The 27968-nt window shown below is 42.5% G+C and overlaps 1 protein-coding gene across 22 annotated transcripts in view; it reads left to right on the top strand.

Moving 5' to 3' along the window:
* The first annotated feature begins 1146 nt into the window (after window positions 1–1146).
* UNC80 (unc-80 homolog, NALCN channel complex subunit) overlaps window positions 1147–27968 on the top strand; it is a 261092-nt gene continuing 234270 nt past the window's right edge. For 16 of the 22 annotated variants that reach the window (XM_068245179.1, XM_068245187.1, XM_068245190.1 and 13 more), the window contains exons 1-12: window positions 1147–1293; window positions 9792–9840; window positions 10697–10859; window positions 11041–11336; window positions 11463–11586; window positions 12405–12478; window positions 12621–12766; window positions 12856–13117; window positions 25347–25478; window positions 26301–26517; window positions 27391–27528; window positions 27624–27892. In XM_068245179.1, coding sequence (XP_068101280.1) covers window positions 1202–1293; window positions 9792–9840; window positions 10697–10859; window positions 11041–11336; window positions 11463–11586; window positions 12405–12478; window positions 12621–12766; window positions 12856–13117; window positions 25347–25478; window positions 26301–26517; window positions 27391–27528; window positions 27624–27892 — 1962 coding nt within the window. In that variant the 5' untranslated portion in view covers window positions 1147–1201. The remainder of the gene's footprint in view (window positions 1294–9791; window positions 9841–10696; window positions 10860–11040; window positions 11337–11462; window positions 11587–12404; window positions 12479–12620; window positions 12767–12855; window positions 13118–25346; window positions 25479–26300; window positions 26518–27390; window positions 27529–27623; window positions 27893–27968) is intronic. The other 6 variants (XM_068245196.1, XM_068245188.1, XM_068245180.1 and 3 more) reach the window with 2 other exon arrangements.

Genomic DNA, 27968 nt, shown 5'->3' with positions numbered 1-27968 from the left:
AGGGATTGTAGCATGTATGGGGGCTTTGCTATTAACGTTAAAAGAAAATCCGGATCCGGCCGTGGATCCGGTCGTGATTGCGTCATTCATGGGCGAAAATCCGCGTCGTGCCGTGGACGCGTATCGAAATCCGGATCCAATGATGCCGGAGGCGAAATTTTTTTGGCAACGGCCGTGGTTGCCGAATTAGTGGATTGGGACATCCGAGCACCACTGGATGTCACCCCTCTCTGACAATCCCTCCATAGGCTGCCAATCACCCAAAGGATCCAGTTCAAACTCCTAACACTATCATACAAAGCTCTACATAACATAAGCTATCCTCCTCACATATTTTTCTTTATCAATAACCATATATCATCCCTCCAGGAACATTCACTCCTCCCATGAGACCATCTTCTCCTCCAGCTTGGTCACCTCTCATCCTTGCATCCAGGATTTCTCACCTGTGTCACCTGTCCTTTGGAACCCTCTCCAACAGCCTGTCCATCATGTTCAAAGTCTGGAAATGTTTAAACATACAAAACACACCTATTCAAGCAAGCTCATAACTTGTTGTAGCTCAAATTTGAGGCTCACTGCCTCATCCACTAACCCTTTTGTCTGCTTCCCTAGTGTTTCCACAGCTACCACCCCTAGATTGTCAGGGCAGCAGGGACTTCCCTGTAGCGTTTCCTGTTTCAAATTAAATATATAACGGTATAGGTGATGTTTTCAAACTACACCTAAATTATAATGTCTTTATTGCACAGCTATTGAACTATTCATGTCTCTATGCTCATTATTATTTTATGTTTTCTACTATTACTATTTGTACTATTTACAGCGCTACGGAAGATGTTGCTACATAAAAATAATGATAATACATTCAGAGTCATGTACATATCTTTGTTCATCTCTCCTGCGTGCGGGTTGTATTCCGTGCACACTTCCATGGTGTTTACTCATTCTTTCCGTATGTCTGGTGCACCAATATCAAAGCAAATTTCCATAAACTTCGGAAAGGCAAATCGCTTGTGTGAATGAGGTATGGCTGCAGCAACAAGCAGCGTAGCTCAGGCTGCAGTTCTGCGCCGTGCCGCTAGAGACAAGGCGCTGTCCACAAGGGGAGGTGCTGAAAGCAGGAAAATCACAGGAGCGGACATCTTCCCCAGCAGGAGACGGGCAGCGCAAAGCAGGCTGCTAGCCGCTGCCTTCCATCATGGTGAAGAGGAAGAGTTCCGAGGGCCCAGATCAGGAGAGACTGCGGGGCATCCCGCTGCCCATTCAGATCTTCCTATGGCGGCAGACCAGGTACATCACTGCTCTTGTCGTGTCATATATGTGACCACAGGTTTTCACCTAAATTAATTTGATTAGAATACTCCATATGTACGCTCAGCCTGCTGCTGCTGCACACTGCTCCATATTGCTGTCTCCCTGCTGTATTCTATGGTGACCATGCTCGTGTACAAATTGTGTCCATAGATGAGTATCTATCTATCTATCTATCTATCTATCTATCTATCTATCTATCTATCTATCTATCTATCTATCTATTTATCTATCCATCGATCGAGCTATCTATCATCTATATGCATCTTTCTATTTATTTATGTATTTATATACTGTATATCATTTTCATTTTTCATGTACAGCAAACACTGCTTTTGCAAGGCTCACTAAATCAAGCAGGGGCCAAGACTTCTCTGAATCTCGTCTATTTTTAATTACAGCAAAATAGAGCAACTTCATTTGCACAGCCATTATTTTATCAGACGATCGTGATCACTAGCTGTTGCTAATGTTATCTTTTGATGTGACATAAATACTTGCATTTTCACTATTCAATGAAATAGCTAACAGGTTGAAACACCCTCTGCAGATTCCTCACATTTAGGGGGTGTTATATACACTGCAGCTTACATAACTGTCTATTTCTGTCCAATGTCAACCTGGAAAGGAAACTAATTTAATCTTAGCTGCCATTTTCTTAACAATGGGTCATGTAGGGAAGCTGAATTTCAGTTCATGTTCTGTAGAATTCAGTATTGTGATTAGGTAACATTGCAGTTCTGTTGTAAAAACAGCCACAGAAATGCTGTGCAAGAAATAACCAACAAGTGGTGATGCAGATTGGGCACTGTATATTGAAAGGAGTCAGCCATGTCCATATGATAGATAATACCTGATCTAGAGCAAGCAATAGGCCATATTATAAAATGACTTGGGAGATATTGTGTAATATATATCATAGGAGCTTCCTCAGCATCTGCATGTCATTTCTAACTGAATCACATTTTGAAGAATAAATGAACCTAAAATGAAAGAGGTACTGTATGCTGTTTGTGTGTAGCAGCTAATGTTATTGACTGGTGTGTGTGTAAGAGATCAAACGGCACAGAATATGCAGATAGTTGAGACATATATTAAAGCAGCACTCGGCTTCTCATGGAAGTCATTCTCAAGTGCTGCTCCTCTGCTTTAAAGCAGTAGGATCAGCCATACTATGCCAGGGGGAAAAACCACATATATAAGTAAATAAATACATGATCTACTTACATAACACATGTATTATACTGTCCATGTTTTGATTTCAGTGAATGTTATATAGTAAATGATGAGAATTCTGTTCCTGGTGGGGGCCATGTCTTTTGCCCACAGTTAAAGAGACTCCATGTGATGATCCGCTCAGCTGGCTGCACAGGCAGACAGCTGTTTGTCCATTCCTCTAGTCTGTGGGCTGCAGGTCTCTGGAACAGAGACCTGTCTTTCCATTGCAAGTTTCTGGTCTGTTCTCTTGCTGGGGAATTTGCATACATTCGTTATGCAAATCCCCTACCTGCCTTCTTTGATGACTGGCACTATAAGAGCTTTATGTTTCCCAGAAGGCTTTGCTGGTCATTTCCCTTCCATGGTCTGTTCCTGATGGACACTGCTGGAGTGTCAGCCATTGCTATCTAGTATAGTTAATTCCTGGGGGTTGCTTTAGGCTCCCCTTCTAGCCGTGTCAGGTTGTATTATCTGTATTGCCTGTTCTGTCTTGTCTTGCCTGTTGCCATTGTCCTGTCCCAAAGGTGGTCGACAGGAAATGGTTCTGATCTCTGTTCTTGGAGTATAGCTGGTGCAGCGGTTGCTACCAGCTATCTCTTCTGTTCTGTCTCCTGGGATCGCGCTAGCTACTTTTTGCTAGCACTGGGGATCCTTCTGTTCTGTCTTCTGGGATCGCGCTAGCTACTTTGCGCTAGCGCTGGGGATCCTTCTGTTCTGCCTTCTGGGATCGCGCTAGCTACTTTTCGCTAGCGCTGGGGATCCTTCTGTTCTGCTACTCTGTACCTGGATCGCGCTAGCCACTTTTCGCTAGTGCTGTAGGATCCTATCTCTCGATTGTCCCTGTTTTCGTGTGTCTGTCTTGTCCGCTACGCTTGCTGGAGGCTCGGTGAGGTAACCGTTAAGCAAGCGCTCGCGTCCTCTGTTTCATGTTTGTCTGTTAATGGTTAGTTAGGCGTGCTTGTCTCTATTGTGCTTATCACGTGGAGATCGCGCATAACCGCGTGCACTGTTGCGAATGAGTGCGGTGTTCGCGGTTAGCTAGCGTTTGTTATTTTCCGTATCTCCTTATTGTATTATTTGCTGTGCCTTTGCTACCCTCGTATTCTATTCTGATCTGCCTTGTGTCACGTCTGGCGATCGCACCTCTCGCGATCGCGTTCCTATTTCATATCTGCTGTTGTGTGTGCGCGGTCGCGGGGTGGCGACTGGATTGGCGCACACACATACAACCTGTCCCTTTGCTCAATCTCATTCGCAATCGCCTCTCTTGCGATTGCGTTCTGCGCTTCGTACAATTCCTGTCTGGCACTTGTGGAGGTACAGAGGATTGGTTCCTCTGCACTCCCCAGCGCCATCTGCCGACAGGAATTTCCCTCTACAGGTGCGTAGCACCTTTTGCTGGGTGCCTACAAATATACGCTTGTGGAGGATTTCCGCCGTGTCAGCGCACGCGTTGTGCGCTGATCACGGAGAAGGTTCCACAATCGTTACACTCCGTAACAAAAATTGCATCCTGTTTTTTATCATCCTACAAGTTCCAAAAGCTATTCTAATGTGTTCTGGCTGACTGCAGCACTTTATACTATCACTGTCTCTGTAATAAATCAATGTATCTTTCCCCTGTCAGACTTGTCCGCCTGTGTCTGGAAGGCTGCCAAGTTCTTCAGTGTTGTGGTTCTGCTATGAACTCCCCCTTCCTGGCCCCTCTCTGCACACTGCCTGTGTGTTATTTAGGATTAGAGCAGCTTCTCTCTTATCTTTTACAAGCTGGATAAATCGTCCTCTGAGCTGGCTGGGCTTTCACATACTGAAGAATTACAGACAAGGGCAAAGCTGTTTGCAGGAAGAAAAGAGCAGCCTGAAACTTCAGTGCATGGGGGAAAGAAACACACAAATGATCTCTTGAGATGCAAAAGGAAGGGTGTATACAGCCTGCTTGTGTATGGATGTATTTTTCTATGTGTGGACATACTGTACATCAACCTACTTCCTGTTTTGGTGGCCATTTTGTTTGTTTATAAACAAACTTTTTAAAACAGTTTTTAACCACTTTAAATGTGGCGGGGAGCGGCGAAATTGTGACAGAGGGGAATAGGAGATGTCCCCTAACGCACTGGTATGTTTACTTTTGTGCGATTTTAACAATACAGATTCTCTTTAAGGCTAACGCGTGATGTAATTTCTGCCCTTTACTTTTTTTCTTGTCTCCTCCAATCGCTGAGTCGCCTCAGCCTTGCTTGTAAACACAAGTGAGGAGGGGATTAGGTTTCAGATAAGCAGCTGACAGGGAAATAAAGGGATAAGGAGGAATAGTTCATAGATAAAAAGAACCTCCAGCATGCAATTCTTTGGCACGACTACTAAAGGGCCAATGCTCCTTAAGTATGTGATAACTCCAAATCATAACAGCAGAAAAAGTTTTGAAAGTTTTGAGTGCAGGATTAGCATCTTTATCACTTAATACACTCAGACCAGTTGCTGTTGAAATTTGATTTTTAACTAGCATGTTGTATAATGAATGTGCATGAAGGAGCACAGCAGTGATGATGCGCTCTGACCTCCTGGTGGCTAGCAGGGCAGCATGTTAAGTAGATGTGTAAAGGTCTGCACCATCCAAGTAAAATTAGCTCTTTAAAAAGTAGACTGCACTAATGCTGTTCTTAACATGTCTACATTTCAACAAAGAGCTTATTTTACCTGGATGGCGCAGACCAGCGACATAGCAATAGCCCTTGCGACCCCTGCCTTCGTGGGGGCCAGGGGGCCCGCTCTTGTACTTAATGCAGAACAGCTATGGAGCTTTATACATTACCTGTGTCTGGCAGCAAGATGGTCCCTTTCACTCCTCTTCAGTGTACAAGCAACGTACAGCCAATCACCATGCGCCTACAGAAGCCACATAGTGATTGGCTGTATGGCAATTTTACAATGAAGAGTAGTGAGCAGGACCCTCCCGCTGCCAGAGGCAAGTAATGTATAATACTCTGCTGCTGCTCTGCATTCAGTACAGGAACCCTAGCACCCCCCCTTCCCATGACAGAGAACTGCTAAATGGGTGGGGGCAGCATAGTGGGCAGAGCAAGAAAGTTGCTCTACTTAAAGAGACACTGAAGCGAAAAAAAAATATGATATAATGAATTGGTTGTGTACTATGAATATTTACTAGAAGATTAGCAGCAAAGAAAATATTCTCATACTTTTATTTTCAGGTATATAGTGTTTTTTCTAACATTGCATTATTCTATAATATGTGCAGATTACACAACACTCAGCATTCAAAATGAGTCTTTCTGAGCAGTCTGTGAAGTAATGACATCTCCTCTGGCAGAGGAAAAGTAAATAATCCAGGAACAGTTGAGATAATAAAAGTCAGCTAACAGCCCTCTCCACGACTAACTTAGTCTGAGAGCTTAATGGCTTGTTTGCATATAGATAACAACTGGAGTTTTTCAACTCTTCCTGTACTGGAAACAATTAGACTGATGTATCTGATCTTAATGTTTTATTTCTTAGCTGTACTACACGTACAAATCATAATATCATAATTTTTTTTTCGCTTCAGTGTCTCTTTAAGACTTAATGTTAAAAATGTGAATCTAAACTTTTGACAAAAAAAGCTTGCATTAAATGCGCACGGCAAACAGCTGACGTTTACTGGGAACTGTCCGCCAGCGAACTATTCAGGCCATCACTATTCTTCATTGCATACAATGAAGAGTTGACCTGTACACGAATCATGAGTTTATTAACCAGTTTACCCCCAAGGGTTTTTACCCTAACAGACCAGAGCAATTTTCACCTGTCAGCGCTCCTCCCTTTTATTCCCTAATAACTTTATTACAACTTATCACAAGAAAATGATCTATACCTTGTTTTTTTCGCCACCAATTAGGCTTTCTGTGGGTAGTACATTTTGCTAAGAATTTTTTTATTCTAAATGCGTTTTAATGGGAAAAATACAAAAATAATGGAAACAAATCATTATTAAATATTAGTTTTCAGCCATTATAGTTTTAAAATTAAACATTCTCCTTTGGATAAAACCAATACATTTTATTTGCCCAGTTGTCCCGATTATTAAACCATTTAAATTATGTCCTGATCACAATGTATGGCAACAATATATTATTTTGAAATATAGGTGTTATTTTTCTGTTTTGTTTTTTTTTGTTCTGGCCATAATCACAAGCCCCCTATGTAATAAATTAAAATTAAATAAATTTCCCCTCATAAAATATAGATTAAAAAAGCTGAGTCCCTAAGCTGATTTTTTTTACAAAAGTTTTTTTTGGGTGGGGGGAAGGTTGGAAGTGTAATTTTATTAATTTTTATTAATAATGTGTATGCACTTGTATATATATATGTGTTTGAATGTGTAATTTTGGCCACAACGTGGCGCTAGTGTTCACTTTTTTTTTAGTACACTTTATTGAACTGTAATAGTTTCCTGTTTTATGAATGGAGGTGGCCGCTGTTCGCGGTCACGTCCATTTACTTCAGGCAGTGCGATTGGGTAGAGGACCGCTCGGTCCTCTTCCCCAATCAGTTAGCAAGGGATCCCGACGGTAATAGCGGCGGTAGTGGCGCGCACATGTGCGGAGCGGCGGCGGGAACGCGCGACATATTAAAAAGGCATGTTGCCATTAATAGGCTAAAGCATGACGTTTTAATATGTTACAATGTCATTAAATGGTTAAAAGATGCAGAATTTATCCTTTACCACTGCTTGAAAAAGTGTCTTCTAAAAAATGGCAGGAGGTTTGAGAGTTTAACTCAAAAAGGTCCACCTAGCTCATCTTTAATAGTAGAAGATTATGCTAGAACCCCACATTCACCTTATTGACGTCTGAGTCTCAGTGGAGCTCTGTGCCCTTTGCTGATCAACCACAGGCCTATCAGTCTGGTCCATCATGAGTCACTTGTATCCCATCAGTCCATTAAGCCTATGACATATCTGTTTGAGATATTTCTTGGCCTATTTATTTATTTATTGTATTTATAAAGCTCCAACATATTACGCCAGGCCTAGTCTTGATGTTTCAACTTATCTATCTTGTCCAGTGGTGGTCCGGTGTCATCCTTTCTTAACTTGGCCATGTCTCTGACTACTACACATTGTACTTCTGAGCAATACAGATAGGTTGGAGTTCTAGAATACGACAGCAGTTGAGAATAATGGGTTCCTGGTAACTTCACTTTTGATTCTTTTCAAAACTTTGGCTGTTGATTTTTTTTCTTTTTTTCTCAACACTTTTCGTGCGGGGAGTACTCATCCCTCTGAGAGACAATTTTTGACCTTTTAGAGTTTGTTATATCTTTTTTTTTTTCTCCCATTTTATGTGAGTAAAAGAGGCTGCCTAATAATTATGCACACCTTGATATAGCGTGTTCATCTCCTTAGGCCATACCTTTACTCTTTACGCAGATACACATCACCTGATATGCTGACATCTAATTAGCATTCAAGTTTATACAGCTTGTAATTAGAGTATATGCACACTGTGTACTTAAATTCTGCTCTTCCCCCCATAGTCATGTTCAGTGACAACAAATTACAGTGGTACCTGAGTTTGCAAGCATATTTCATTCTGGAAACATGCATGTAATTCAAAGCATTCTTATATTAAAGCAAAATTTCCCATAAGAATTAATAGAAACTTAGATGATTCTTTCTACAAACATATATAGAGAAATACGTAATACAAAGTACTGTACTGTATAAAGTAAAAATGACTTTAACAAGGAACTTATCCAATAACAGTTGCCTTTGTCTACTTTTGAGGATTTCATGGAAATGTGACTTTATACAGTCCCTACATTCAGATTAAAGACACTCTGTATTAAAAAAAAGTCCCCTGGGGGTACTTACCTCGGGAAGGGGAATCTAGCGCTGGCTCCCTCAAATCCTCCTGCAATCCTCCCCCAACTATTTACCTTTCCAGGATCCAGCGCAGGCGCGGTTCTTCGTTTGGGCTAGACGAAAATAGCCGAGCCTGATAGTATCCGCTCAGTAATGTCTGCACAGTAGAGCGTATCGATCAGGTTCAGCTATTTCCACCTTAACCCAAAAGTAGAGCCTGCGCTGGATCGCAGAGGTAAATATTTACAGCGCCGCACTTTAGGGGGCTGCAGTAGGAGATTGTCGAGACACCGGAGGATGGGGGGAAGCCTTGTTAGGATCCAGAAGCTTCCCCCTCCCAAGGTAAGTATCCCCCAGGGGACTTTTTTCTTAATACAGAGTCTCTTTAAAGCGGAGCCAAACCAAACATTGTTTTTAATTCAAAATATTTAGATGCATCACTCTGACACATACAAAGATAAATAAACACTCCTTCAAGCCTATCAGCATTTCAGTGCATGCTTTTCACCCTTCTCTTTTCATAACTAGGGTTATACAGGAGGCAGCCATTAGCAATTCCTCATTTGCCAGACCCCTGCTACTCCACCAGTCTGCCGGTTTCTGTCCCGGCAATATGAAAGGAAGGGAGGGGTTCCTCCATTAAATGTAAAATATTTTATATTTGTCATCATGCAGCTGAAAAAAGGCTGCTATGTATTATTATAATTTAGAAAATAGATTTTATTTCTGAAATCTTGTATTTTTAATTTGGGTCCACTTTAAGTACAATCCTGCAGTGTCAAAGGGAAATGCATACTTTCCGTGCTTGCATATCAAGAAGTTGCTTGCACATCAAGTCAAAATTTCATAAAAGTTTTTGCTTGCCTTGCAAAGCACTTGCTCACGGTCCAAGGTTTTATTGTACTTGCTTTTGCTTTTCTAAGTGAGATTTTTAGAAAAGCTGAATTAATCAAATCCTCTGCACTCTCATATGCAGGATGACCAGTGGTGTAGCAAAAGGGGATGCAGAGGTTGCAACCACACTGGGGCCCCTTGACCAGAGGGGCCCACTAGGGGCCCTCCTGAATTTAACTTATTAGCTTTCCTTTGGTGCTATGCTGGTAATGAACACCTCTGTACATGCCTTGAATAGTAGTAATCCTTAACAAGCTGTTTTCTTACTCTGAGTGTACCTATCTGACACTGAAATTGTCCTTGGTAAATTTTGAGGCTCTACATCAAAAGAGTTCTTGAGGCCCCATGGAAAACTCACACTGGGGCCCCAACCTCCTTAGTTATGCCACTGTGGCTGACTTTTACAGATAGGAAAAGAGCCCAGCCACTTACTAATTTATAAGTTCTATTGTTATACATTGTGCTATCAGTAGTCAGAATGAACCCGTAAATATTTCTGTTACAGCGCATTTCTGAGACCAAAGCTCGGCAAGCAGTACGAAGCATCTTGTGTGGTATGTATGATGCAACTTTTAATGTAATGACATGATTAATAGGATGTATCAGTGACTGTTTATGTACATAATATGCATTACATTACTGCATGCAACTTTAAGGGAAATGTGTGGCTCATTGTATAATGCTAGCCCTGAGGTTACGGTATATCAATTAATGCAATTAATTTTTAAACCTAAATTGCAGGAAAATATAAAATTGGCTAATTGTATCCTTGTATCCCCACTTCCACATAGTGGACATATACAGTACATTTTGCACTGTTAACATGCACTGCATAACGTTTGTAGCTTAACACACATTGGGCCATATCTTATAAACAAACTCATCAGCAATAATTTCTGGCAAGTTCTTAAATTAGGCGATGGGAGCAATTGCCTAATCCAATTAATATTTAACACCACACCCATTCGTCCCCCCGGACGGTAGAGAACTGTTTTGTCCAATCATCTGCCTCAAAGTATGTTTTCTCAGATTTACTAAAATAGGTTCCCTTGGCCGAATATCGGGATGCTGCTACATGTCTGTGAAATCATTGCCCACTGGTGAATTTGAAAGCCCCATTCACTGCTGCATTACTGCCACTACAGCCAACATCTGTGATCTGAAACAGGACTTGTAGGCCAGGTTTATGCATACATTGTACTTTTTCTTCCGACATTGCACTGTAAAGTCTATTTGTTTGTCTGGAGATGGTAAGCCAGCCATTGGTGCTTGTGTGCAGACTAAAGTACCATGTCTACTGCAAATTTAACAGCTGGACGTATGTCTATGCATTATGTATAGTCATCTTTACTGTTCTGGATAATACAGTGTTAATGTTTATATCTTTTTATCATTGTCTCTACACATTAGTCTTTTGAAAGAGTTTTGGTGGAGAACAAGTTGCATGGCCTCTCTCCTGCCCTGTCCGAAGCAATCCAGAGCATCTCCAGATGGGAACTGGTCCAAGCGGCACTTCCACATGTTCTACATTGCACAGCGACCCTGCTGTCTAACCGAAATAAACTAGGTTGGTGTAAGTCAGACATCTCCAGACTTTATGTTATTTGTCTGCATGACGTGACTTTAATAGTTGAAATAGTCTACTTGCCAACAGTTTGAGAACTCTACTTGATCACAGATCCCTTTTTTGTCCACAAGTTGTATATCTCAGATGTTTCTGTGCGCTCCTAATGCTATTTTACATTTCTACTTAGGCCACCAGGATAAGCTTGGTGTTGCAGAAACTAAGCTACTTCATACTCTCCACTGGATGCTGCTAGAAGCCCCTCAGGACTGCAGTAATGACAGATTTGGCAGTGATCGGAGTTCCAGCTGGGGAGGTGGGAGTGGTGCTTTCATCCATCAGGAAAATCAAGGCTCCCCAGGACAGTCCAGGCATAGTAATGCTAATGATGAGGATGAGAACAATCGGCGGAAGTTCTTGCAGAATTCTATGGCCACCGTGGAGCTCTTTGTTTTCCTTTTTGCTCCTCTAGTCCACAGAATTAAAGTGAGTAATTTATAGACCAACAAACACATTAATAATTTTATTTACTCGGAACTGTTTGCTGTAAAATATTAACAAATATTCCTTTATGTATTACTAAGATTTACCTAACAGGGTCTTCTTTTTAAGGAATCAGACTTGACTTTTCGCTTGGCTAGTGGTCTTTGTATCTGGCAGCCGATGTGGGAACATAGGCACCCTGAGGTTCCAGCCTTCACAGCTCTGGTTAAGCCTATACGTAACATTGTGACAGGTACCTTGGTCAAAGTTGTGGCTACTGGCATGTATATCTTCTTGAAGCTCTGGTATAATAGTGTCAAACAATCTCCATATGTGCCATCACTACAAATGCCCAAAGAACAAAATAATTCACCACTCCTGTATGCAATACAATCTTCAGAGTCCAAAAATAATATAAAAGTAAAATAATGCATATGATTGCTACAATAGTTCATTAACGTTTCTTCTGAAAATCTGCACCATTTTTGCACAGTCCAAGTTACCGTGCACTGGATTTGACAAATCTGCCCCTTATAGATTGAGATAGTCAATGAAATTCTAATTTTTCCAAGCAGATGCAAATTTAGTAACAGTTTGTGTGCAGAATTCTGGACCAATCAAAATTGACTACAGCAGCATTTGATTGTTCAATGTAGTATGATAGCTTCAGTGTGTATGCTAATTGCAACCAGATTTGCATCTGCAAAAATTAGTATCTCGTTTATCATACTGAATTATGCGCAAGTGAAGAGCCTAATTTAAGATCTGTCGAAGTACATGGTCAAGTTTTCTCATTTGCATATGTTCTCTATGATGAGAACTAGGGATGGCCAACATGCTAATCATTCCGATATGATGATAATTTTCTGCAAATGTATGCAGCTTTAAAATGAACCAATCAAATGCAACCAATGCTGCTTTTATGTGGTCCATTTTCAAGCTGAATACATTTGTATAAAATTATAGTAACATTTTCATCAACTTAGAACTATTAGCCTCTTATTGACTATCACTAATAAATACAAATGATCATCATGTATCCTTTTTTTGTTTAAACTGTCTATGTTTCAGCAAAACGAAGTTCTCCATGCAACAGTCAGAACCTAGTGGTGGATTCTTCAAAGCAGGATGCTGGAACCACACAGGTAATTTTGAGGGATTACTATATCCTACACTCATAATTCTATACCACAGTAACTATTATCTAACACCTAGATATTACATTATGTATTTCAATATATTCTATATACTTTAACTTAGCCAATATGTAACCTATTGTTACTGTAGCAAGGATTTGAAGTGGTGTCTGAAGTGGTGCAGGCAGACTCCATATTGCACCGGCCTACTGTCTCCAGCTGTCAGAGAGCCAACTCTTTTGATGGTTGCACTACTTCCCAAGCTTCACAGGAGAGAGGACCTCCTCTGCCTCTAAGGTAAGAACATTTGCATCTTATCCTTTACAAGCATCTAACGATGAGCTCTTCTTTAAATAATGATTTTCTTACTTCATTGTCATTTTTAGGCCATCTCTAGTAATTCCACCCTGCCAAAAATCTCGATATGCCACTTACTTTGATGTGGCAGTACTAAGATGTCTGCTACAACCCTATTGGTCGGAGGAGGGAACACAGTGGGCGCTTATGTACTATTTATATCGGCTTAGACACATGCTGGAGGAGAAGCCAGAGAAGTCACCTGAGCCCGAGGATCTACCAATGCCACGGCCTCGCAGTAGCTCCATGGTGGCTGCTGCTCCTTCTCTTGTCAACACCCATAAAACCCAGGTAAGAAATCACTTGGAATTTTTAAAATGAGAACCTTACTCGGAGGCCTCCTGAAACAGAACATTAGTTGGTACAAATGTGATATTAGTAATAGAAAGTGATAACATTCATGCAATTTTTTATGTACAAATGTTCTTACTACTGACAGTTAAGCCTATCTGTCTGTCTAGACAAACATTGGTAGTAATTAAGACATGAAAGGGGGCTCCCATAAAGCACACAATGTTTTTAGACACCATATAAAACCAAATAAACTTCACTTATATCCTAAAAAGAGAGCTGTGCAAAATGAACAAAATTGTAGCAGTCACATATCCTTAAAAGGTATTCTGAAGACAATAATCCAGCAAGTACAAATAGAATCATTCTTAATCAATGCATTTGTTTTATTGCAACTTCCAATGTTTTGTGGTCACGCAAGGACCCATCTCTCAAGGAAAGGCAGTATAAATATCCATTGAAAACACACAAGGGAAAACAATATATGCAAATTATTAAAATGCAAAAAGTCTATTACTACCTGTAATCAGAACTACAAAAAGTGGAAGAAACGGAAACAGATATGTTGAAGTAAACTGGAGAAAGTAAACCTGATCACCAATCTTGACATCAAGCAGTGTGACAGGTCCAAAAGTATCAAGATGTAACAGGTGTCAGCAGGGCTGGATTTCTAGAAAGGCCACAAAGGCCATGGCCTATGGCACTGAAAAAGCAGTAGGATAGAAGAGCGGCAGGACTTGGAGAGAGATAGGAGGCTGCGTGTCAACAGAAATAATTTCTCATGCTCAGAAGCTGCCCTGCTTTACTGCACACAAAGCCTGAATTCCAGAGCTCCGTGCATTTTCCTTACTTCCTGTGCAATGAGATAGTACTATCTCCTGATGATCCAGGATTGGACTATACAAGCTTTAGTATAGTGCCAGGGTTGTAGAGAAACCTGGTTCACCATGTGTTTGCTGGGCAATGTGTAATTTTGGCTGTGGACAAAATTTCTGATCCGGTAAGGTAAACATTTTAACGGCATTATCAGCTCCACTTTACAACTCAAGCTGAGCTTAACAGTATATAGCTGGTCAGACTCTGTTAATGATTTGAGCCATTCCTTCTTCTCTCTACCTCCCTGGACTGTAAATCTTACAGAAAGAGGTACGTTTTTTGTTCCCCCTAGAGAAATTTATGGCAGTCCCTTCTAAGCTAAATCTTAGCCCCTTGATGGCTCATTTTAAAGGTAGCAGTATGGTATTTGTACCATGTTGGCAAACAGTAAAAAAAAAGAATCAATCAGTAAAATAAATGTTGCCTTTTGATAGCTAAGCAACAGGTCTCTGATTACAGGAGAGCACAGAGGGAGATGAACGCTGCTCTGTTACTTCATGCCTGGTACACACCATGCAATTTCCCATGAGATAGACCGGTGGAAACAATTATTTCTCTCAGCAATCTGATTTCTGATTGTTTTATTGATAGAAGCGATCGGAAAATCGGTTCAACCCATCTATCTGATGGGAAATTGCATGGTGTGTACCAGGCATTAGGAGCTCACTGCTCTGACAGGAAAAACAATCGTTCATCATTTTTCGGAGAGAAAACATACACACGTATTCATGAGTCACTAAAACAGGCATTCCCTGACCCTGACTAGTCAGAGTGTTGGACAGAATGCTACTAAGTGAGTGCGGGGAGAGCGTTTGGTGACTTGGAACTGGAAAGTAAAAATATGGCCCTGAGTGTCAGATATATAAAAAAGGTACATGGAGGATGACAGTGGCCCCCAGTTTGCAATACATAGGGCATGAGCACACTAACGCAGTTGTGGCCTCTTTTCAGCAACACATCAATGTTACAGATGGTGAAAAGTGCACAGAAGCAGACTCAGCTGTGTTATTGGGCACAGGCTCTCAATAAGTGAATGGAGCATTCCAATACGAAAAAGAGGTGGACTGACTGCTCATGCATACTTCAACAAAAAACAAGAACATTTAAAAAAGCACAGAGTAAATGTAAGAAACAAAACAATTAATAGTGAAAAAAAATATTGAAGAAAGTCAGCATACACTGAGGGAGCAGGAATACTCACTGCACAGTGATGTGTGTCCAAAGAGCTATAATGGGATGTGCACTACATCACTGACTAAGTATCCTCAGCATTATATTATACAGCATGCCTCTCCTGGCATGTCCAGCTATAATAGGTGTTCATCCTACAGATCTGCAGCAATGTGGGGAGTGAGGAAAAATCCCCCTATGATGCGATCAGCCAATCCTGGAGTCAGGCAACTCTAAAGATATCCCCTGGAACACTGTTAAATAAAATAATAGAGCGCTCTGAGTGTCAAAAATAAAAGCTGGCAGCCGTCCTCCTAGCCAGGACAGGTCTCACCTGATGTATGGTGGCCGTCTAGAAGGATAAGCCAAAGAGGACTTTGTCCCTCTTACGCCGGGGACAAGGCTTGCGATCGCTCCAGCCGCATCCGAGTCATAAGCACGTGGAAGCAGTCATCTGGTAGCGGTGATAGGGGTCTGGGGTCGGTGCCCATCGTGAGTCATCAAAGGCAGTGTGTGCGTGATGTCGCTCTCTCACTCCATACTAAACAAGAGAGGAGGGGTGGCTATTGCAAGCCACCCATCAGTGATTGCAGGCCTGGTCCCCAGCATCCTACAGATCTGAACTTCTCAGGTTCAGAACAAATTCAGAATATCTGAATTTGGAAAACTAGGAAGCTAGTCTTAGGGTATGGTTGATGTGCTTAACCACTTAAGGACTGCAGTCATAAAACCCCTTAAGGACCAGACACTTTTTTTCCATTCAGACCACTGCAGTTTTAACGGTTTATTGCTCGGTCATACAACCTACCATCTAAATTAATTTTACCTCCTTTTCTTGTCCCTAATACAGCTTTCTTTTGGTGCTATTTGATTGCTGCTGTGATTTTTAGTGTTTATTGTATTCATCAAAAACGACATGAATTTTGTCAAAAAAATGATTTTTTTAACTTTACAGTATGTGCTGACATTTTTCAAATAAAGAAAAATTTCTGTATACATGCAGCACGAAAATAGTGGACAAACATGTTTTTGATAAAAAAAAACCCATTCAGCCTATATTTATTGGTTTGGGTAAAAGTTATAGCGTTTACAAACTATGGTGCAAAAAGTGAATTTTCCCATTTCGAAGCATCTCTGACTTTTCTGAGCACCTGTCAGGTTTCGTGAGGTGCTAAAATTCCAGGATAGTATAAATACCCCACAAATGATCCCATTTTGGAAAATAGATATGCCAAAGTATTCACTGAGAGGCATAGTGAGTTCATAGAAGATATTATTTTTTGTCATGAGTTAGCGGAAAATGACACTTTGTGACAAAAAAAATGGAAAAAAGTTTCCATTTCTGTGACAAACAAAAAAGAAATCTGCCATAGACTTACCATGCCCCTCTCTGAATACTTTGCAATGTCTACTTTCCAAAATGGTGTCATTTGCGGGGTGTGTTTACTGTCCTGGCATTTTGGGGGGTGCTAAATTGTAAGCACCCCTGTAAAGCCTAAAGGTGCTCATAGGATTTTGGGCCCCTTAGCGCACCTAAGCTGCAAAAAAGTGTCACACATGTGGTATCGCCATACTCAGGAGACGTAGTATAATGCGTTTTGGGGTGTATTTTTACACATACCCATGCTGGGTGGGAGAAATATCTCTGTAAATGAGATTTTTTTGATTTTTTTTACACACAATTGTCCATTTACAGAGATATTTCTCCCACCCAGCATGGGTATGTGTAAAAATACAACCCAAAACACATTATACTACTTCTCCCGAGTACAGTGATACTACATGTGTGGCACTTTTTTGCACCCTAACTGCGCTAAGGGGCCCAAAGTCCTATAAGTACCTTTAGGATTTCAAAGGTCATTTGATTTCAAGACTACTCCTCACGGTTTAGGGCCCCTAAAATGCCAGGACAGTATAGGAACCCCACAAGTGACCCCATTTTAGAAAGAAGACACCCCAAGGTATTCCGTTAGGAGTATGGTGAGTTCGTGGAAGATTTAATTTTTTGTCACACGTTAGCGGAAAATGACACTTTGTGAAAAAAAAACAATAAAAATCAATTTCCGCTAATTTGTGACAAAAATAAAATCTTCTATGAACTCACCATACTCCTAACTGAATACCTTGGGGTGTCTTCTTTCTAAAATGGGGTCACTTGTGGGGTTCCTATACTGCCCTGGCATTTTAGGGGCCCTAAACCGTGAGGAGTAGTCTTGAAACCAAATGTCGCAAAATGACCTGTGAAATCCTAAAGGTACTCATTGGACTTTGGGCCCCTTATCTCTGTAAATGGACAATTGTGTATAAAAAAATAAAAAAAATTGTGATTTACAGAGATATTTCTCCCACCCAGCATGGGTATGTTTAAAAATACACCCCAAAACACATTATACTACTTCTCCTGAGTACGGCGATACCACATGTGTGGCACTTTTTTGCACCCTAACTGCGCTAAGGGGCCCAAAGTCCAATGAGTATTTTTAGGATTTCACAGGTCATTTTGCGACATTTGGGTTCAAGACTACTCCTCACGGTTCAGGGCCCCTAAAATCCCAGGGCAGTATAGGAACCCCACAAGTGACCCCATTTTAGAAAGAAGACACCCCAAGGTATTCCTTTAGGAGTATGGTGAGTTCATAGAAGATTTTTTTTTTGTCACAAGTTAGCGGAAATGTCATTTTCCGCTAACTTGTGACAAAAAATAAAATCTTCTATGAACTCACCATACTCCTAACTGAATACCTTGGGGTGTCTTCTTTCTAAAATGGGGTCACTTGTGGGGTTCCTATACTGCCCTGGGATTTTAGGGGCCCTGAACCGTGAGGAGTAGTCTTGAAACCAAATGTCGCAAAATGACCTGTGAAATCTTAAAGATACTTATAGGACTTTGGGCCCCTTAGCGCAGTTAGGGTGCAAAAAAGTGCCACACATGAGGTATCGCCGTACTCAGGAGAAGTAGTATAATTTGTTTTGTAGTGTATTTTTACACATACCCATGCTGGGTGGGAGAAATATCTCTGTAAATGGACAATTGTGTGTAAAAAAAATAAAAAAATTGTGATTTACAGAGATATTTCTCCCACCCAGCATGGATATGTGTAAAAATACACCCCAAAACACATTATACTACTTCTCCTGAGTACGACGATACCACATATGTGACACTTTTTTGCAACCTAGGCACGCTAAGGGGCCCAAAGTCCTATGAGTACCTTTAGGATTTCAAAGGTCATTTTGAGGCATTTGATTCTTAGACTACTCCTCACGGTTTAGGGCTCCTAACATGTCAGGGCAGTATAGGAACCCCACAAGTGACCCCATTTTAGATAGAAGACACCCCAAGGTATTCCGTTAGGTGTATGGTGAGTTCATAGAAGATTTTATTTTTTGTCACAAGTTAGTGGAAAATGACACTAGTAAGTAACTGCATCGCCGTAGACTAACATGACTTCTGGGCCAACCCAAATTGCCGCAGAAGCCACACAGTAACGTAGGCATGCACTAGTGTTAAGTCAAGCACTTCCGGGGGGGGGACCACAAGTGTGACTTTCGCTAGGCAATTTTCTCTAACGCATCACGCCAGTGTGAAATAGCACAGAGACCCTTGTGTGCCTACTGCTATGTCTGGAGTTCCCTACTCTCTAAAATCTGCTCATGATACCTCTGGAAACACTCCCCTAGGCATAGGCCAGGCTGGTTAGGACACATGGGACAGTAAACAGAGGTGTCACGCCTTGTTCCAGCCCTGCTGCAGACACGACAACGTTTTCTTGGGGTGCGTTGATTTGGGGTACTCAGAATGGGAAAGGCGTAGTGCCTTTCATGCAGCCGGCTAACTGCATTTTGGGGTCGGGCCACGGCACCTCCTGGATACAGGAGTTCCATAACGATGTCTTCCTGGAATTTAAGGAACGTTCCAGTTCTCCCAGCCTTACTGTAGAGAACAAAGCTGTTGTAAATACCCAATTGAATTAGATAAACAGACACTTTTTTATACCAGCGTCTGGTTTTGTGGGAAACTAAATAGGGCCCTAACATCTGGTCATTGAAGTCCACCCCTCCCATGTAAGCATTATAGTCGTGGATGGCGAGGGGTTTTTCAGTGACCTCAGTTGCCCGTTGAATTTGGACTGTGGTGTCTGTGTGAATGGTGGACAGAAGGTAAACGTCCCTCTTGTCCTTCCATTTCACCGCGAGCAGGTCATCTGTACACAAGGCAGCCCTCTCCCCCCGTGCAAGCCGGGTACTAACGAGCCGTTGGGGGAAGCCCCGGCAACTAGGCCACACGGTGCCACAACAGCGGATCCCTTCTATCTTTAAATGCTGATAGAGGGCCACACTTGTGTAGAAGTTGTCCACATAAAGATGACACCCCTCCTGGAACAAAGGTGACACCAAGTCCCACACAGTCTTGCCACTGCTCCCCAGGTAGTCATCCAACCGGCTCCAATTTTGAGTCTTTTCCCTCATAGACCCTAAAACCATAAGTATAGCCTGTGGCCCTTTCACAGAGCTTATACAGTTTCACCCCATACCGGGCGCTCTTGCTTGGGATGTACTGTTTGATGCCAAGGCGCCCGGTAAAATGTATGAGGGACTCGTCTACACAGATGTGCTGTTCAGGGGTATAAGCATCTGCAAATTTTGATGACGTGGTCTATGAGGGGCCGAATTTTGTGGAGCCAGTCATAAGCAGGGTGGTCACTTCAATGACAGGTTGTGTTGTCATTGAAGTGCAGGAAGCGCAGGATCATCTCAAATCGTGTCCTGGACATGACAGCAGAGAACATGGGCAGTTGATATATAGTATATATATAGTTGATATGGGCGCGTAGACCAATAAGACCGCAATACATTCAATTTGACTAGACCCATGTTAAGGAGAAGGCCTAAAAAAGTTTTAAGTTCGGAAACTTGGAGTGGTTTCCACCGGTAAGCCTGGGCATAGTACTTATCCGGGTTGTCGGTGATGTATTGTGTGGCATAACGGTTGGTCTCAACCACAATTAAGTCGTAGAGATCCTCAGTGAAGAACAGATGAAAAAAGTCTAGGGCCGTTCCTAGATTATCTGTCTCCACCTGGACTCCAGACTGGGCGGTGAAAGGGGGCAGTACTGGTGCGGCAGAACCAGGGGATTGCCAATAGGGATTTGCCAGCACCTCTGGAAGACTATGGGGAGTACGGGCCCGTTTTCTTGGTGGCTGCGACTCGGGTCTTAGTGCCACCGAACCAGTTTCAACTTCCATTCTGGTGCTCACCACTTCACCAGGGTCTACGGAAGTACTGGTGCTAGGTCCAGGAGATGCTGCGCTGCTGGTGTATGCCTCACCATGAAACCTCAGACCAGCGCTAGCACCACTCTGCTGCCCTTGAGTCAGATCCTGCGCCACCTGCGGTTCAGTGACATGGGGTGTGGTACGCCTGGCTCTAGCCGGGACCTCAACCTCGTTATCGCTATCGGTCAGCGAGCCACTGCTGTCCACAGGTTCGTACTCTGACCCAGAAGATTTGTCGGATGAGACGTCCCAATTGTCCTCATCCAACTGGGCCATGTACCTGTACACCTCATCATCGGAATACCCCTTTCTTGCCATGGTGGGCTGTTAAATCTAGGGGGTATTCCTCTGAGTTTTGAAAAAAAAAATCAAAACTGATCTTTACAGTGCCACAGCTATTGTACAGTGTTTTTTGCAGTAATCAGAAAAAAAATCCTGTCACTGCGGTGGGGCGGGCTGAACGCAAGTGCAGGCGAACGATCAGGCCTGATCGGCAAACACTGCGTTTTTAGTGGATCCTAGTGACCCCAATATAGATCTGTGTGCGATCAGTAATGATCACTTACAGATACTATATATTACCAATGCTGATTAGCGACAGTGATGACGCTAATCAGCGACTAATTAGTGACTGTGGTGCGGTTGGCTGAGCGCTAACTGACACTAACACAGGGACCTAGCTAACTGGCCTAACTGTTAACACTAGTGATACTAAAAACACTGTTTTTAGATCACTAGGATAGTGACCGGGGGGGGTTGATCAGGGGGCAGTCAGACAGCAATGGGGGAAATCAGAAACAATCACAGACAATCAGAGGGCAATCAAGGCAATTACAACACAATTAGAGCCAATAAGAGTGATTAGAGGGCAATCACAGCCAATCAGCGCAATCAAAGCCAATCACGGGGCAATCGAAGCCAATCACGAGACAATCGGAAACCAATCACGGGACAATCGAAAACCAATCACGGGACAATCGAAAACCAATTACGGGACAATCGAAAACCAATCACGGGACAATCAAAAAACAATCACGGGACAATCGAAGCCAATCACGGGACAATCAAAGCCAATCACGGGACAATCGAAGCCGATCACAGGACAATCAAAAAACCAATCACAGGACAATCAAAAACCAATCACGGGACAATCTAAGTCAGTCACAGGGCAATTGAGACAATTGGAGCCAATCAAAGCACAATCAAGCGTTACAGACAGGAGATTAGTTGTACACAATGGCAGGGGGGTGATCTAGGGCAGGGTGGAGTGATCAGAGGGAGATCTAAGGGCAGGGGAAGGGTGATCAGGAGCCCGCAGTGACAGGTGGTGACGGGGTGATTGATAGGTGATCAGTAGGTAATTACAGGGGAGAATATACGCAAGTAATGCACTGGCGGGGGGGGGGGGGGGGGTAGTGACAGGGGGTGATTGATGGGTGATCAGTAGGTGTTTAGAGGAGAGAATTGATGTAAACAATGCACTTGGGAGGCATTCTGAGGGTGGGTCTGTGGGTGATCTGAGCGTGTGGGTGGGTGATCAGATGCCCGCAAGGGGCAGGTTAGGGTCTAATCTGATGGGTGGCAGGTGATGACAGGGGGTGATCGATGGGTGATTGACGGGTGATTGACAGGTGATTGACAGGTGATTACAGGGGAGAATAGCTGTATACAGTACACAGGGGGGGGGGGGGTTGGAAAGGATCTGAGGGTGTGTGGGGGGGTGATCAGGTGCCCCCAGGGGGCAGTTTAGGACCTGATCTAAAAGATAGCGTTGACAGATAGCGACAGGGGGTGATTGATAGGTGATTAGGGGGGTGATTGGGTGCAAACAGTGCTGTCAGGGGGTGGGCAGGGGGGGTCTGATGGGTGCTGTGGGCGATCAGTGTGCAGGGGGGGCAGGATCAGTGTGTGTGTGTGTTGTCACTCACAGTGCTGCCTTCCTCTCTGGTGGTCGATCGAGTGCTGTGACCACCAGGGAGGAGGCAGCGTGTATAATACGCTTTGTTTACCTAACAAAGCGTATTATACGCTTTCTATTGGCCATTTTAAAAAGTTGCAACCCGCCGGCGCTGCTGATTGGCCGGCGGGTTGACGTCACATGTGGGCGGAGCCTAATGCCGGCGATGCACGTGCACCCGATCGCCCGCAATCCCCTCCCCCAGGACCTGACACCAATCTGCGTTACGTGGTCCTGGGGCTGCCACTTTGCCGCCGCCAATCTACAGTGGGCGGTCGGCAAGTGGTTAATAATAGTACAGTAGTGTGTTCTGATCTGTGGGTTAAAAATATTTAACAGGAATAAATGAATTGGCCACTACAAACCACTGCCTATACCCCACAGAGCAAAGGATACTGAGGCCAAATAGTAGTTGGAAGAGAAACTTTGCTTCACCATGTGCAGATAAAAAATTATCCAGTCTTTACATAACACAACACGGACACAGCAACAAGTTAGCTCATGCGTATCGGATAAAGTGTTGCTCCTTGGTCATAGCCAAAGCAGAGTTTCTCTCCCTCCAGTTTCTAAATGAATTGGCAAACCATTCACCAGACATGCAAATGTGTACCTCAAGAAAGGTAAAGTCATGTACTGAATGATATCTCATCATTAAATTCAGCGCCTGAAGACAGCCCATTAATGAAAGCAATGAATGTGCTAAGATCAGATCTTTCCTTGTGCCAAATCATTAATTTTGTCAAGGTACTTGATCCAACCTCCCTATCACACTATGCAACACTACAATAAAATAAACAGAAGAAGTGAACTCTTAAGGCCCGTACATAATAGGTTAGAGTCGGCTGAGGTGGCTGATAATGGACTGCTTTTGCCGACAAATCATTGTGCCAGCAACATTGGTGTAACAATCCCCCAGCAACCCGCACTGTCACTGGGGGGCTTGGCAGCTAAGGGGGCCCATTTCTGTTTGGGATGCAGGGGGCAGCAGGGTCATATATTAACTGTTTTTAGCGGCACATCATGTGACGTGCATCAGGTGCTGTAAGGACTTAGGCCGTAAGGCGTGGCTGGAGAGAAGAGTGTAGCTGTACTGAAAACAGGTAATTCATAACGCTTATGCTGCCATGCTCTAAATTTTGATCCAGGGGGGTGGTGCTTGAGGGGGCAGGGTTTTGCAGGAAACCCAGCCAGCTCAGTTTTGCTGAGGTTTGAGTTAGGACTAGAGGGGGCTAGGCATTAAGAAGAAATTAATGTAAGCATAAGGGATTACAATGGGGGGCAGGTATCAGATAATGGGAAGACTTTGTTTAGAAATCAGAGATTGATGAGAAACCAGAGCGAAAAACGTGACAAAACTACCAATGCAAAACGTTAGTAGAATATTGGTAGCAGAACATTGCCGATATTATACCTATTGCCATCACCCGGGACCCAAATGAACATGCACCTTTTTTAAACGTACATGTAAAGAAGAGAAACCGAGAGCCCAATATGGTGTAGTAGATCGGATATCAGCAAATAAGGATTAGTCAATAGTGAATCTACTCACAAACATGGGTTACCAGCCAGGTAACCACTTTTATAGCAGGTGGGGAGAATTATGACCTGACCCCTCTCAGGTATAAGAAGTCGCTCTCTGTGGATAGAAAAGTTGGGGATAACACCCCTCCACCTGGGGCGGACTAGACTAGATACAAAGGTTTTGAACAGAGGCGCTAATGTAGGCTAAAAGGCATCTAAAATCAGTTTAAAAGGAGGAAGTTGATGGACTTACCGCCTTTAAGGATAAACAGACAAGGATTCGTTATTTTTACAACAAAAAATAACATTTATTTGTAACCCCAATATGCTGTGGAGTTACAAATAAATGTTATTTTTTTGTTATAAAAATAAAGAATCCTTGTCTGTTTATCCTTAAAGGGAACCTTAACTGTAAAAAAAAATGAGTTTTACTTACCTGGGGCATCTACCAGCCCCCTGCAGCCATCCTGTGCCCTCGCAGTCACTCATGGCTCCTCTGGTGCCCGGCTGCCAGCTAGTTTTGTTTTTGTCAACTAGGAGTCGGCCGGCCGACATGCGTACGTTTTTACGCATCCCTGCTGGTGCAGGAAGCTATTGCAGACATCAACAAGTACATTTTACGCGTTACGGGTGTAATGCGTAAAATTTTACGCATTATTATTATTATTATTTTTTATTATTATTTAGTATTTATATAGCGCCAACATATTACGCAGCGCTGTACAGTGTATATATATATGTCTTGTCACTAACTGTCCCTCAAAGGAGCTCACAATCTAATCCCTACCATTGCCATATGTCTATATTATGTAGTGTAAGTACTGTAGTCTAGGGCCAATTTTTAGAGGGAGCCAATTAACTTATCTGTATGTTTTTGGAATGTGGGAGGAAACCGGAGTGCCCGGAGGAAACCCACGCAGACACGGAGAGAACATACAAACTCTTTGCAGATAGTGCCCTGGCTGGGATTCGAACCGGGGACCCAGCGCTGCAAGGCGAGAGAGCTAACCACTACGCCACCGTGCTTCCCCACCCGTAACGCGTAAAAATGTACTTGTTGATGTCTGCAATTGCTTCCTGCACCAGCAGGAATGTGTAAAAAATTACGCATGACGAACTCCCAGTCGGCAAAACCAAAACTAGCTGGCAGCGGGGGACCAGAGGAGCCATGAGTGACTGCGAGGGCACAGGATGGCTGCAGGGGGCTAGATGCCCCAGGTAAGTAAAACTAATTTATTTATTTTTTTGCAGTTAAGGTTCCCTTTAAGGGAGGTAAGTCCACCAACTTCTCCTTTTTAAACTGATGTTAAGGTCTTTTATCCTACATTGGTGCCTCTATTCAAAACCTTTGTATCTATTTTAAACGTATGCTCTTTTGTTATGTTTATTAGGATCTTTTCACAATCTTTGCCTTACTTTATTTTAAAGGATATGACAAAATGTAATGAAGAGGACAGGTCCTTGGGCACAGAGCCATATGCAAAAGTCTCACTGACTAACCTGAGAAGACCTGCAATACCGGATCTCTCCTCTGATCTTGGGATCAACATTTTCAAGAAGGTAAGATATAGAGATAAGTAGCTACAAAAAAGTTTTAGAAAATATGAAGTGTTTAATGAGAGAACAGTGGAGTGAAGTGTAAATTCATTTATGTTCATTGCATTCCCCAAACTATCTGATATGCTAAATGTTTTTTCAGTTTTCACCTATGTAGGAGAATCCTTAGGAAATTAGGCCCTATCATCCTCCTGCTTGAGGTTGGATTCATTTGTCACTTGTTGACCACCTTCGTCTTGGGAAAGTCTTGCTGTCTCTGACTCCAAGGCTGGATTTACACTTTTTGTACCCCCAGGCCAAGTATGTTATGTCTACCCTTTCTTGTGCAGCAGCGCCCCTCTCATTCCATGTGCAGCCCTACCTTCCATGTGTATGAACAATGTACAGCAGTTCCTTTGTTTCGTGAAGCTCCCTTGAGCATCAGTTTCCCTTTTTTATGTGTTGCTTCCCATTTTTAGCCTCCTTTCTCATATGTAGCAACCCCTCTTTCATGTTCAGGTGCTCATTTGGGTTGCAGCCTCCCAAGGCCTGGCCCTTCGTGACCTTTCCATAAATCCCACCCTATCTGAGTCTGTTGACTTTTGAAATAAAATCTGACAACTTTTAAGCATCTGTGATTTCAGAACAGTGGTTAAAAAAACAGGGGCGATCAGAGAGCCAGGACTGTTTACCACCTTCTGTTTTGATGCAAAGGCAATTCCCTTGGTTTTTATTGAAAGTGTTAAATTCAGTAAACATTTTTACAACTGCAAAGCCCTAGTGTGTCACTAAAAATGTTTGTAACATATTATATTAAAATTAACATTCAGTTGTGTATTCTTGCAGTTTAAGAGCCGTCGGGAAGATAGAGAGCGCAAGGGATCCATCCCATATCACCATCAAGGGAAGAAACGGCAGCGCAGAATGGGAGTGCCCTTTCTACTGCATGAGGATCACTTGGACGTTTCCCCAACCCGCAGTACGTTTTCCTTTGGGAGTTTTTCTGGTATTGGAGAGGACAGGCGCACTATTGAGAAAGGGGGCTGGCAAACCACAATATTAGGTGAGTCTGGTTTGCTGTAGGTGGTTGCTATAGGCTTTGTATATTAAGTGGGCAGCCATACAACAGATCTAGGGTGGAAATAATTGCACTTTTCTATTTTTTTTTTTGCTGCTTCCATCCTATCGTGAGACAATGTAGAAGTTGTAAAGTCTGGTTTACAGAAACAGGCTTTGAAAGATTTTTGCAGTGTAGAAGCAGTGCAGTATAATTACATGCGCATAGACTGAATAGAAGGACACCTGATAACTTTTGGACAATGTTATACTTAGATTGAGTAAAATAAAGGAAAAAAAATCGGTTTTCAGAAGCACTACCTGTCTAATTTAGGAGGGGTTCCAAAAAAGAACTGATCTGGTGCAAATTAAGTGTCCTGTTTAATCTAACTTTATAAGTAATTTCTATAATCTGACTATATCCCTGCTGTGTTTCTATGCTGCTCAGTGATTTGATTATTACGGAAAACATTTGTCATCAGAAATTATATACCTAGGCATTAGCAAAGGAATTAGTGTGTTTGTGAAGGTAATCTACTTTTGAATTCTCTTTCTTGGAGTCTTGATTGTAGGGTCAGTAGGTTTCAGAGAGCTGTGTTGCTGGTGGTCATGTGAATTAGGAAAGATTATTAGTTCTGCGTGTTGGTTCAGCAGATATACTGTACTTAGCTTCTAGCCATGCTTTAGTTCCAACTCCATCGGTTCTGTTTACATCTTTTTCTGCTACTTAGCTGTCTGTGCTATTTTGGAACTGGCAAGCCATACATTTGCTGAATAAATGGTCATGTACCCTATACAAAAATTATACATTTCCTACAATAATATTTTAAGATTTTGAATGTATCTTGATAATCACTGTACAGTGTAAATATTGGTCTAGGCAAATTCACCCGACGGGGGAGCTCTGATACAGCCACGGAGATGGAGAGCTTGAGTGCGAGACATTCTCACTCCCATCACTTGCTAACTGACATTCCTGACCACTCAAACAGTCATGGAGACAACACAAATAAAGAGGGTAAGTAAAATGTAAGAAAGTGACTGTGCATAATGTGTAATTGTACATCACATAAAAGAGTTGATAACATAATAATGCTAACTGACTCTTTGCAGTAAGATCCCAAATTTCAACCATAACTGTGGCTACTTTCAACACTACCCTGGCCTCTTTCAATGTTGGCTATGCTGATTTCTTCACTGAGCACATGAGAAAACTTTGCAATCAAGTGCCCATCCCAGAGTTGCCTCATGAACCTCTTGCCTGCGCCAATCTGCCGCGTAGTCTTACAGATTCCTGCATAAACTACAGCAGCCTTGAAGACACAGATCACATAGATGGCACTAACAACTTTGTCCATAAGAATGGAATGCTGGATCTAGCAGTAAGTCAAATAAAACTAGAAACTAAGGATCTGATTTACTCGGGTTCTGCTTGGCTGGAGAACATTAGCTAGGTTA

This window comes from Hyperolius riggenbachi, chromosome 7 (assembly GCF_040937935.1).
Source record: "Hyperolius riggenbachi isolate aHypRig1 chromosome 7, aHypRig1.pri, whole genome shotgun sequence".
Lineage (NCBI taxonomy): Eukaryota > Metazoa > Chordata > Amphibia > Anura > Hyperoliidae > Hyperolius > Hyperolius riggenbachi.
This window is presented reverse-complemented; position numbering and strand designations above follow the sequence as displayed.